General features: G+C 40.6%; 1 protein-coding gene across 2 annotated transcripts in view; it reads left to right on the top strand.

Moving 5' to 3' along the window:
- The window catches only part of LOC105492445 (contactin associated protein family member 5), a 909,336-nt gene that overhangs the window by 836,594 nt on the left and 59,052 nt on the right, over positions 1-13,690 (top strand). For both annotated transcript variants that reach the window (XM_071072554.1, XM_071072553.1), the window contains exon 20: positions 11,275-11,405. In XM_071072554.1, the coding sequence (XP_070928655.1) occupies positions 11,275-11,405 (131 nt within the window). The remainder of the gene's footprint in view (positions 1-11,274; positions 11,406-13,690) is intronic.

Here is a 13,690-nt window from a genome sequence, read left to right as displayed (position 1 = left end):
AATAGTGCCACAATAAACAAATGTGTGCATGTGTCTTTATAGTAGCATGATTTATAATCCTCTGGTTATATACCCAGTAATGGGATCACTGGGTCAAATGGTATTTCTAGCTCTAGATCCTTGAGGAATCACCACACTGTCTTCCATAATGGTTGAGCTAGTTTACGCTCCCACCAACAGTTTGAAAATTTTCCTATTTCTCCACATCCTCTCCAGCACCTGTTGTTTCCTGACTTTTTAATGATTGCCATTCTAACTGGGTTGAGATGGTATCTCATTGTGGTTTTGATTTGCATTTCTCTGATGACCAGTGATGATTAGCATTTTTTCATGTGTCTGTTAGCTGCATAAATGTCTTCTTTTGAGAAGTGTCTGTTCATATCCTTTGCTCATTTTTTGATGGGGTTGTTTGATTTTTTCTTGTAAATTTAAGTTCTTTGTAGATTCTGGATATTAGCCCTTTGTCAGATGGGTAGATTGCAAAAATTTTCTCCCATCCTGTAGGTCGCCTGTTTACTCTGATGATAGTTACTTTTGTTGTGCAAAAACTCTTTAGTTTAATTAGATCCCGTTTGTCTATTTTGGATTTTGTTGTCATTGCTTTTGGTGTTTTAGTCAGAAAGTCTTTGCCCGTGTGTATGTCCTGAATGGTATTGCCTAGGTTTTCTTCTAGGGTTTTTATGGGTTTAGGTCTAACATTTAAGTCTTTAATCTATCTTGAATTAATTTTCGTGTAAGGAGTAAGGAAAGGATCCAGTTTCAGCTTTCTACATATGGTTAGCCAATTTTCCCAGCATCATTTATTAAATAGGGAATCCTTTCCCCATTTCTTGTTTTTGTCAGGTTTGTCAAAGATCAGATGGTTGTAGATGTGTGGTGTTATTTCTGAGGCCTCTGTCTGTTCCATTGGTCTATATCTCTGTTTTGGTATGAGCACCATGCTGTTTTGGTTACTGTAGCCTTGTAGTGTAGTTTGAAGTCAGGTAGCGTGATGCCTCCAGCTTTGTTGTTTTTGCTTAGGATTGTCTTGGCAATACGGACCCTTTTTTGGTTCCATATGAACTTTAAAGTAGTTTTATCCAATTCTATGAAGAAAGTTATTGATAGCTTGATGGGGATGGCATTGAATCTATAAAATACCTTGGGCAGTATGGTCATTTTCACGATATTGATTCTTCCTATCCATGAGCATGTAATGTTCTTCCATTTGTTTGGGTCCTCTTTTATTTTGTTGAGCAGTGGTTTCTAGTTCTCCTTGAAGAGGTCCTTCACATCCCTTGTAAGTTGGATTCCTAGGTATTTTATTATCTTTGTAGTAATTTGAATGGGAGTTCACTCATGATTTGGCTCTCTGTTTGTCTGTTATTGGTGTATAGGAATGCTTTTTGATTTTTGCACATTGATTTTGTATCCTGAGACTTTGCTGAAGTTGCTTATCCACTTAAGGAGATTTTGGGCTGAGATGATGGGGTTTTCTAAATATACAATCATGTCATCTGCAAACAGGGACAATTTGACTTCATCCTTTCCTAACTGAATGCCCTTTATTTCTTTCTCTTGCATTCTAACATTGTTAAATATCACTTTGTGTCACACATTTGTTTTCAGCTGTTAATGGAATCGCTGTTTACAGAAACAGGTAAACTTTCCTTGGCATTCCTTGCCAGTGTGGTCTCTTTCTTTACCATTTCTTTCCAAGTTCCCATTCCTTTTGTGGGGTCACAGTTTCCCTACTTTTCAAAATGATGAGGTTGGTTGTGTAAATCAGCTCCACTGCCTTACAGTTCTACAGCTTCACATGTGGTAAGATACAGCTACATTGCTCTGTTTACATCATAACTAGTAGTGTATCACTCTTTGTTTTCCAAACTAAGTTCTCTCTTGCTTCTGCAAACCTTCTCAGACAAACTCTTTCTGATTACCTCCACACATTTTTTTAACTTTTATTTTAGATTCTGGGGTTTATGTTGAAGTTTGTTACACAGTTAAACTCATGTCAGGGAGGTTTGTTGTATAGATTATTTTGTCACCCAGGTACTAAGCCTTGTATTCAATAGTTGTTTTCTTGATCCTCTCCCTCCTCCTATCCTGCATCCTCATGTAGACCCTGGCATCTTTTGTTCTCCTCTTTGTGTCCATGAGTTCTCATCATTTAGTTCCTACTTGTAAGTGAGAACATGAGGTATTTGGTTTTCTGTTCCTGCATTTGTTTGCTAAGGATAATGGCTTCCAGCTCCATCGCTGTTCCCACAAAAGACATGATCTCATTCTTTTTTATGACTGCATGGTATTTCATGGTGTCTATATACTGTATTTACTTTATCCAATTTGTCATTGGTGGGCATTTGTGATGATTCCATGTCTTTGCTATTGTGAATAGTGCTGCAGTGAACTTTCGTGTGGATGTACCTCAACCCTTATAACTGCTTATTGATTTTGAATTCAGAAAACATGTATTCTGTAGCACTGATCAAAGCTTCTCCCTTTCCCTCTGCTGATACGTTCATTCCTCTATCCATCCACCCATCCTTTTACGCTGCCACACATCTCTTTTGAGGTAGCATGACATAGTGAAAAGGGCACATACTTTATATACATCTGTACTCCTCCTCAGTTTAAATCCCATTTAATTATTGATATTCTCATTACAGTTTTACTTGTGGAGTTTTTATACTTCTGTAACATTCCATTTTTTGATCTGAGGATTTTATGAAAAACCTACCTTTAGTACCACGTTTAGGTGCCTAATACAAAGTAGGCACATCAGATCAGCCACTGTGACTGTTGCTTTTGTCTTCTTCAACTAGATTATAAAGTCTTTGAAGATAGAACTATAGCATTATAGCCATTTGTTTCTCTAGTGTCTTACACCAGCAGGCATTGAATAAATGTTAGTTTATAATTTGGATGAAGTGGTGATAACATTCTCCATAGTGGCTATTTTATTCAACAAATGTCTTCTGGAGATTCAAGATAACATGTCCCATGTTATTCTCTGTAGACACGAAGATGAATAAGCAACAATTTCTCCTAGGGGAGCTTAGATTCAAGAGGATGAGAAAGACAAAAGAGTCTTGATAATTTGAGATTTGTATTCAAAGTGACCAGAGTGGCAATATGGTGAAAAGAAAGATGTTATTAGTCTTTGGGGCAAGTGGGGACCTGGGTCACATGGACTTGGTCTTAAATAATGAGGAGGAGCTTGCCAGACGTATTAGGAGACAGGTGGGTGTTTTCAGCTAAGGGGAAAACAGAAACAAAATAAAACAAAAACAAAACAATGTGCAGAGGCAAGGAAAAGCATCTGGGGGTATAATGAGTGTTCAGGTGTGTGACTAAGATATGAACAATACATATATAATAAAGTCAGAAAGGTAAGAAAAGGACATTCAATGTCATGGTAAGAAGTTGGAATTTCTCATATAGAATTAGAAAGCCTTGGATTTTTTTTTTTTTTTTTTTTTTTTTTTTTTTTTAGACAGAGTTTTGCTCTTGTCACCCAAGCTGGAGTGTAATGGCATGATCTTGGCTCACTGAAACCTCCACCTCCCAGGTTTAAGCAATTATCCTGTCTCAGCCTTCCAAGTAGATGAGATTACAGGCATATGCCACCATGCCTGGCTAATTTTTATATTTTCAGTAGAGGCAGGGTTTCGCCATGTTGGTCAGGCTGTTCTTGAACTCCTGACCTCAAGTGATCTGCCCACCTCAGCCTCCCAAAGTGCTGGGATTGCAGGCATGAGCCACCGTGCCCAGCCGCCCTGGTTTTTTTTAGGCGCGCTAGAGTCACATGGCCAAATATGTGTCATAATATTCATATTTGTGGAAAACAGATTAGAGTAGGAAGAGTAGAATGATGAGAAATGGTAAAACATAAAAATTATGTTCTTGTACAACCAACGTACGAGAGTATTTACCCTAAGTCCCAGGTCAAGATACTGAATTAGATATTTGAACTTTTTAATTAATTTTATTTTATTTTATTTTTCAAATTGTTTATTTTCATAGGTTTTTGGGGAACAGTTGGTATTTGGTTACATGAATAAGTTATTTAGTGGTGATTTCTGAGATTTTGGTGCACCCATCACCCAAGCAGTATACACTGAACCCAATTTATAGTCTTTTGTCTATCACCCCTCTTTCACCCTTACCCCTGAGTCCCCAAAGTCCATTGCATCATTCTCATGCCTTTGCATCCTCATAGCTTAGCTCCCACTTAAGAGTGAGAACTTACAATGTTTGGTTTTCCATTCCTGAGTTACTTCACTTAGAATAAGAGTCTCCAGTTCCATCCATGTTGCTGCAAATGCCATTTATTTGTTCCTTCTTATGTCTGAGTAATAGTCCATGTTGTGTGTGTGTGTGTGTGTGTATGTGTGTGTGTGTGTGTGTATAAAATAAAGACATTGTGGGGTGTGTGTTTGTGTGTGTATATATATACAGGCATATGTGTATATATACAATTGATCTACTAGTTGATAAATAATATATATCTATACACACACACACACCCCACAATTTCTTAGTCTACTAGTTGATTGATGGGCATTTGGGCTGGTTCCATATTTTTTCAATTGCAAATTGCACTGCTATAAACATACGTGTGCAAGTATCTTTCTTGTTTAATGACTTATTTTCCTCTGTAGATATCAAGAAGTGGGATTGCTGGATCAAATGGTAGTTCTACTTTTACTTCTTTAAGGAATATACACACAGTTTTCTATAATTGTTGTACTAGTTTACATTCCTACCAGCAGTGTAGAAGTTTTCCCTTTTCACTGCATTCATGCCATCATCTATTATTTTTTGATTTTTTGATTATGGCCATTCTCGCAGGAGTAAGGTAATATGGCAGTGTGGTTTTGACTTGCATTTCCCTGATCTTTAGTGATGCTGAGCATTTTATTTGGACTTTTAGACCCTGAGTTCCTAGTCCATCATCCCCCCATCATGTGTTGCTGACTTTCAAGTAGGATATAAATAATAATAAAATGTCTTGTCACAAGGTACTGGGTGATCCTTGGCTGAATATTAGAGCTGCTTTGAAATAGGTCCAACATACCCTACTTCAGGAGGAGTGTAGTATCTATTCCACACGAGGTTCTTTCTTGAAGCCAGTTATGTCTACTTAGATGTATACAGACTCTAACATTGATCAACGTAAAGCCTGGCCAAATATCCAAGGCAAGCTTGTCAGATCTGACCTCTGAATACTTAGAGCATGAGGTCCTAGGGGTCAGACCTGCAGGGAGGCACTGGTTTCTGGGCTGTGGCTCATGGGGCTCACATGAGTGATACAAAAAGCTGCCCTGGGGATCTGTGACCAAATCCCAGTAGGCTGGGCTCTCTCCGAAGGGGCAAATGGTTTCCACTGTACTCCTTGGAGACCAAGGCATTATGTAGGCCAAACGAAGTTGTGGGGTGGAGATGGGATGATGGGAGAGAGACAGTGAGGCTCCCCCTAAGCACCCCTCCCACTTCAACTCGTGCAGCTCTACATTTTTTTCTTTTCTGTACTAGCCTTCACTGTCCACATCATTTGAATAAAGTGTTCCAATTGGAAACAAATTTGAAAACTACTGGACTCAGCATATAAGGCAATCTCAGATACATGGAAAAGAGATGGAACCCTAAACACAGGCAACGGTCAGTAGGTTCCAGGCAGTTGGTGGGATCCCAAACCTGAGTACATTTTCTGAGATGTTACAGCCTCAGATGCAGGTGGGAAGGAGGCTAAACCAATGCAGAGACTGCTCAAAAAAAAAAAAAAATGAATAGTTATATGGGCATGGTGGCAAGCGCCTGTATTCAGGAGGCTGAGGCAGGAGAATTGCTTGAACCTGGGAGGCAGAGGTTACAGTGAGCTGAGATCGCACCACTGCACTCCAGCCTGGGCAACAAGAGTGAGACTTCATTAAAACACACACACACACACACACACACACACACACACACACACAAACATATACACCCAACTCAAGGATAACACACTCTAGGTGAGACAGTGTCTAAGAACAAGTGTCTCTGGACTTAATGAAAATAAGTACTACTAAGAGTTGTACTGTTCCAGACAAATTATTTTTTAGATATTAAAAATTTCTAAGTCTCACCAAATTATTCAATTATTTCCTCCTTCCCTCCCTCCCTCCCTCCCTCCCTCCCTCCCTCCCTCCCTTCCTTCCTTCCTTCCTTCCTTCCTTCCTTCCTTCCTTCCTTCCTTCCTTCCTTCCTTCCTTCTCTCCTTTCTTTCTCCCTTTCTTCCATTGTTTCTTTCTTTCTTTTCCCTTCTTTCTAAATTTACTGGGTACTCACCATGGGCCAGGCACTGGGAACCCAAGAAGGAATGAGATATGTCCTGGCTCCCAAGGAGTTTATTGATTTGTGTGAGTTAGGCAAGTAACTCACAGTACATGTTAGGCAACCCAACACAGTACATGTTAGAATAAAGATGGTAGGGCCTATTGGATCAGTTATGGGCAGCTTACAGAGGCCAGGGAGGACTTCTTAGGAGAGGGAAACTTATGATGAATTCTGAAGAATGAGAGAATCGACCTAATGAGAAGGGCATTCTGGGCAAGGGTGATCACCATGGGCTGTTGTGGCCCTTGGGAAACTCATAATCTTTGGAACCAGCTGGATTTAGTTTTTAAATCTGACCTCCTCATTTACTGAGAACAGGAAAAGTTATTTACTTCCCAGCAGCTCTGTTTTTTCACCAGTAAAATGAAGAAAATTAAAGAGAAAAAGCATTCTAGATGAAAGTGGAGTGTTGAGTAGGTGCTCAATCATGATGGAATACCTGTGCTAAGCCAAGGAGTGTAATGATGTCTAGTAAGTGAAAAGGGATCTTATCAGGGTTTGATAAACCGTCGGCTTTTTTAAGAGGATTCTTTATCATGTGTTTAAGTACTTTTTAAAATACAGATTTATCATTTTTTTTAGAAAAACAACATTTATAATATCTGTTGTTTATTTCTAAAAATAATGATGCTGACCAGGCATGGTGGTTCACGTCTGTAGTCTCAGCACTTTGGGAGGCTGAGAGGGGCAGATCATCTGAGGTCAAGAGTTCAAGACCAGCCTCACCAAGATGATGAAACCCCATCTCTACTAAAAATACAAAAAAACAAAAAAAAACAAAAAAAAAAAAACAAAAAAAACGATAGCTGGGTGTAGTGGTGCAAGCCTGTAATCCCAGCTACTTGAGGAGCGGAGGCAGGAGAATCACTTGAACCCAGGAGACGGAGGTTGCAGTGAGCCAAGATTGCGCCACTGCACTCCAGCCAGGGTGACAGAGCAAGACTCCATCTCAAAAATAAATAAATATAAAAATGATGATGATTTTGCCTGAATACGAGGGGGGAGGAGGAGGAGGAGGAGGAGGAGGAGGAGGAGGAGAAGAAGAAGAAGAAGAAGAAGAAGAAGAAGAAGAAGAAGAAGAAGAAGAAGAAGAAGAAGAAGAAGAAGAAGAAGCAGCAGCAGCAGCAGCTAGATCTAACTTGAGTGCTCCAACATTGATAGGACCTTTAAAACTTTTATAGGGTACTTGCTAGTGACAAAAGTTTATTTCTTTACACATATGTTTATTCCGGAAGCAACTAAGGCTCAAATTAGTTTTATTTTTATTTATTTTATTTTATTATTATTAGTTTTTGAGACAGAGTCTTGCTCTTTCACCCGGGCTGTAGTGCAGTGGCACAATCTCCACTCACTGCAACCTCTACCTCCCAGGTTCAAGCGATTCTCCTGCCTCAGTCTCCCAAGTAGCTGGGATTACAGGCATGTGCCACCATGCCCAACTAATTTTTGTATTTTCTGTAGAGATGGGGTTTTGCCATGTTGGCCAGGCTGGTCTCAAACTCCTGACCTCATGTGATCTGCCCACCTCGGCCTCCCAAAGTGCTGGGACTACAGGCGTGAGCCACTGCACCCAGTCCAGTTTTATCTTTAGACTAAGTTTTATTTTAAGCTAAGGCTCAAATCTGTTTTATTGTTAATTTCCACGTTGTGAACATCTTATCTCTGTTTATATGCACAAAAAATGGTGTGTGTCCTTTACAGTGTAGCAATGTTAATATATAAACAACAAGAAAATGATACCAAATGGAAAATAAATGCATTACAGTGTGTCAGAGTAATTGCATCACACTCATGGCCAGAACATTCAATTCATTCTTTGCTTTATTAGACTTAGGGACAGCACCTTCCCTCTGTCCATTCACTGTCTGTGGAATTATAAACTTGCAATGTCTATCATTGCTGTCAACCTAATGAAAGGGGATGGGGACAGAAAACTCCAGGGAGGAAATGGAAGCTCACAGATGAAGCAAGCAGAGGGGGTAGAGGAAGGCCTGAGGACAGCGGGAATAACTCTGGGCCCAGGATTCTCCAGAGACAAGCAGACATGGCAATGCCAGGCAAGAAGCTGATGGTGATCTGAACCACTGGAGTGCACAACTGGAGAGGTAGAAATGCCTCATAGCTCCCTAACCAAGCCACTGAAGAAGATGCTCAGGGAGATGATAATGAGCCCCCAGCTCTGACCCCCATCCCTTCCGGGAATTAGCCTTTCATGGTGTCAAACTTACTTTGAAAAGTCACGGAGTGAGTTCCCCAAGAGTCACGTGAAAATGAGTTAGTGGGAGGTTTCAGAACATCACATTAGCGGGTGGAGGGATACTTTAAGAGGCATTGATTGCATCAAAACTCCTAAGAAGGCGAGAGAAGTATTTGTAAGACTTTGGAAGAACTAGTTGAGGTATTTTGTTTGGTTTTCATTTGTTTGTTTTAGCACAAACTTGGCTATTGGGGGAAGCTTCAGAACACTTTAGTAGATAGGATCACTGCTGAGATTACTAGTTCCTAAGAGGAATGGTGTCAAGAGGGATGCCAGTAAACATGTATAAAATGAGAGTGTTATCAAAAATGGAAAAATATGTAAAGAATGTGTGTGTGTGTGTGTGTGTGTGTGTGTGTGTGTGTGTGTGTGTGTGTGTGAATATGAATTACCAGAACAGTGAGATGTTAAGAGAGTTCGACAGCCTTAAGGAATGTGGGGTTGATCATTATGCCTGGCACATAATTATTGCACACTGGTTTGTTCTATGAGGTCGAATTAAATGTTAAGACACACAGATTCTTAGAATTAGAAAAGTGTGGAAGAGCACGCTGCCCAGCAGCCCACTAGTGCATGAGATGGCCCTTTCCCTGCCACAGGCAGGAGGGGTAACTTGCCCATGATCTGCACAGTGACCCGCCCCCAACAGCTCCTGTCTGCGCAAAATATGTTGCTGTTAGGAGCAGCCATTACTTTCTAAGTAGTAAAATAACAAAAATAATAATATCCGGAAATCTGCAATGGTCAGAACCACAGAGAAAGAATGAACCAGGAAAACCAGTATCAGGTATAGAGAGCTTCTCCTTCTGGCCCACTGTGTTAGGCAATGACCTCATAGCCCCAAACTACATTTTTTCTGTTCTTCCCTATGTTATTTTACAAGCATTTGTATCACATGCACGTATTCTGAAATTCTATGAGTAGCAACTTATGTTTGAAACAGTCCCTGCCCTCTTCCCACAAAAGTATTCAAATACTTGGGTGAGGACTGGGGATCAGTCAGGGACATGGTGGTTACTCACAACCCTCCTGCCTTACTGGGATTGGCAGCCTGGGAAAGATGGGAAGGCTGAGGACGTTCAGGGAGGTTGTTTTTTTTTTTTTCTTTTTTTGCGGGGGGGATATGAGAAACTTTGAGGGGATGAGAAGAAAGAGTTACTTCAGCTGTTCTCAGCTCAAATTTTAGCAGACATTCCTTTCTCCCCAGTGGCCATCAGCTTATGACATTGCTCCTCAGTTCCAATTATTTTCCGTTCCCATATATGTCCAAGGGAAGAGCTCCTGCCATTTGGTGTGTGGGACTCCAGTGACTTCCAACTAGATGACGCCTACAGACAGAAAAGGACAGCAAGCAGCGTGTAGTTTGGCCACTTGGCTCAACTCACAGCCAGTGACTCTGGGGAAAGGATCAAATGAGAAAAAGTGTGCAGTATCTGAGATAAAGTAGCTGCTCAACAACTTATTGCCCCTATGGCAATTTTTAAATATAGAGTGTCTTTCAAACATTTTTTGAAGTTTATTTTTAATTGACATATAATATAATACTTGTATATATTTATATGGTACATAGCAATGTGTGTGTGTGTATATATATATATATATATATAGTGATCAGATGAGGGTAGTTAGCACATCCATCATCTCACACATTTATCGTTTGTTTTGGGAACATTTAATATTCTCCTTCTAGCTATCTGAAACAATGTACAATATACTTTTGTTAACTCTAGTCATCCTACAGTGCCATAGAACACTAGAACTTATTCCTTCCATCTAGCTGTAATTTTGTGTCCCTTAACAAATCTCTCCCAAGTGGCCGTTTTGCTTTGTGAGCTAATATTCTCTCTCTCTCTCTCTCTCTCTCTCTGTCTCTCTCTCTCTCTCACACACACACACACACACGCATACACACACAAATGATACACTTCATTTTTAATATGTCTCCTGGGTGTCTCATATAGCTAAATTCTGCTTCTTTTTGTAAGAAATGCTGATTGAGACCCAGTAAATGGATTTCCTAACCAACAAGGAATAGCTAACAGCTGTTTGAAAAACACAATCCTAATCCTAATAAAATGTTTTAATGGGCTGGAAAGGGTTAAGAGGGTTAAAGGACCCTAAAGGGTTAAAGTGAGGCAGGGTGTCCTAACCTGGCCCTAACCTGGCCACACTCCCATCATGAGCATTATACATCAATGGGTGATAACAGGACTGATTCTCCTTCCAGTCCTTAGATATAAAAGGGAGACAGCAATTAGGAAGAAAGAGAGTTATAGGAAGTGGTAGGAATTGAAGAGAAAGTAGAAAAGATCTTAACTCTACCTTATTAAAGTTTCATGATCCAATTACCAAATAGATGTTTTATTTTCTAAACTGTCATTTGTCATTTTAGTTTGCCATAGCACCACGTACTCTCTTTCTCTCTCTCTCTCTCTCTCTCTCTCTCTCTCTCTCTCTCTCTCTCATTAATTTTGCAGCTCTCCTCAGAATTTTCTGTAGGGACCCTGATAAACATACGTAATATATTTTTAAAAATTGAATAATGGAAGGATTAAGACCTGGGGCCCTAATAGTCAATTAAAAGACAATCTGATCATGTCTTTGCATTTTATAGGTGTTGCTTTAAATTCTAATTTCTAATATTTTTTTCTTTCAAGGAAGCTTACAGGTTCGCTATCACCTAAACAAGGAAGAAACCCATGTATTCACCATTGATGCAGATAACTTTGCTAACAGAAGGATGCACCACTTGAAGATTAACCGAGAGGGAAGAGAGCTTACCATTCAGGTACCTTCCTTACTTTCTCCTGTATCAGCCAATGTGCCTTGGCTACTCTCTCAAACTTTTCTAAGCTTCTACCCGATACCAGTGTAGTTCCTAGTGCTGGAAACATAGTTACAAATCACACTTGCCCCCAGACTTGGAAGAACTAGGATAGTGGTTCTCAAGATGTGCTTTCCATGTCCCACAAGTATCAGCATCACTTGGGACCCTGTTAGAAATGCAGATTCTTGGGCCAAGTGTGGTGTCTCACGCCTGTAATCCCAGCACTTTGGGAGGATGAGGCAGGTGGATCACAAGGTCAGGAGTTCAAGACCAGCCTGGCCAACATGGCAAAACCCCGTCTCTACTAAAAATACAAAAATTAGCCAGGTGTGGTGGCACACACCTGTAATCCCAGCTACTGGGGAGGCTGAGGTAGGAGAATCGCTTGAACCCGGGAGGTGGAGGTTGCAGTGAGCAGAGATCCCTCCACTGCACTCCAGCCCGGGAGAGAGAGTGACACCATCTCAAAAAACAAACAAACAAGCAAACAAACAGAAATGCAGATTCTTGGGTTCCACACTAGATCTACTAAATTAGAGGCTATGGAAGAGGGGAAAGCAGCAGGTGATACTAATGTCTGCTCAGATTTGCCAACCCCTGGGCTGCATTAAAGTGAGGAAGATGCATGGGCAAAGAGGAAATCATCACAGGCTGTGGGAAGGGTTGTGGAGGAAGAATGCACAGGTGATACTTAAGAGGGCGCTGATCCCACCTGGGTATCAGTACTTACTCCCTGGAGCAAATTAGGAGTAAGCTGAGTCTTGAAGATGAGTAGAAGTTGGCCACATGGAGGCGAGTGCTCAGGAAGAGGGTCCGTGTGAGCGCAGGCTAAAGCTGTCTGAAAGCGTGTTGTGTGGGAGGCACCCCATGAGATCTCAGTGAGCTCCATATAAAGGGCCAGCAGCAGATGATGGCAGAGCTCAACAGAGAATAGACAGAGCCCAGATCATCCCCTTTAGAATCATGACCCTCAGCAAGCCCTTGCATCTGCCCAGCAATCACTCCATGTTTTTTAATCTGTCTGTTCTCCTGTTCTCCCGGTTGACCATTTTACACTCTCTCCTCTTTACTTATACTGCTAACAATTGCCAGTTTGTCTTAACTCTCAGCAGATGACTTTGCTTTCTTATTTCTTGTAAAAATGTAACATTCAGAAGAGAGTATCTGCACATTCTCAAGAGCACGTTACGTACCTACCACATCTGTGTTTGCACTCTCTCTCCCTCCGGAATAGTTCATGGTTCTAGCTAAGGCCTGACCTGACTACCTGTGGGCCAGATCTGATATCCTACTGAAGAAAATCACTCCAGAATTCTCCTTCCTCCCTCTGTTTCATCATTTGTTCCAGCTCTACTGAATGACTCCCCAAAGCATAAAACAAATAATTATTACATGCATTAAGAACTAGTATACAATGACAATAGCTAAACAAGCAAACAAGCCAGCATATCTCTGGATAAAGAGAGGAAACCTTTCTCTTATCTGACTTCTTATAGTGTTCCATTCTCTTTGTCATTTTCTTGCCCATATTTTTGGAAATGTTGTTTATATGTTTGTTCTTCAAATTTTCCCTACCTTTTTCTTATACCCACACTGAAAAGGTTTTGTCTCTGTGCTTCAGCAAAATTGTACTTCTTAAGGCATCAGTGTGCTTACCTTGCAAAATCTGGTGGTCATGTCTCAGTGTTATCTTTCCTTCTCCTCTCACTGGCAACTGACATCAGGATTCCTTCCTGTTCTTGCAATTGACCTGAGTCTTTATTGCTTGCAGGATACAACTCTCGCCTGTTGATCCTTTTGCCTGTGTTAGTTGCTCCCTCTTGTCTCTTTTGTTGGTTTCCCATCATCTCTCAAAACTCTAGCCATCAGAACACCCAAGGACTCCAACTTCTGCTTTTGATCTATACTCACTCCATACTCATCTCATTCAATCTCACATCTTTAAATTTCATGTACATGCCAATTAATCAGTCCTGAATGTGTATCTAACACTAATCCTGTCCCTGGATTCCAGACCTTATACCAACAACCTACTGGGCATATCTATAGGAATGTCTGTTAGGCATCGGAATATTTAAGTAAATAGTTAAAATTGACTTATTAGGAAGCTCCTCTGAAACAATGACCTCATCCCCAAAAGCATATCCCAGTTAGTGGCAGCTTCATTTTTCAAGTACACAATCTCAAAATTGTGGTGTTCTCCTTTCATCTCTCTTTCTCTTACATGCTGCATCTCGTGGATCATT

The sequence above is a fragment of the Macaca nemestrina genome, chromosome 11, assembly GCF_043159975.1.
Source record: "Macaca nemestrina isolate mMacNem1 chromosome 11, mMacNem.hap1, whole genome shotgun sequence".
NCBI lineage: Eukaryota > Metazoa > Chordata > Mammalia > Primates > Cercopithecidae > Macaca > Macaca nemestrina.
The sequence above is the reverse complement of the archived record's forward strand: the minus strand, read 5'-3'. Positions and strand labels throughout refer to the sequence as shown.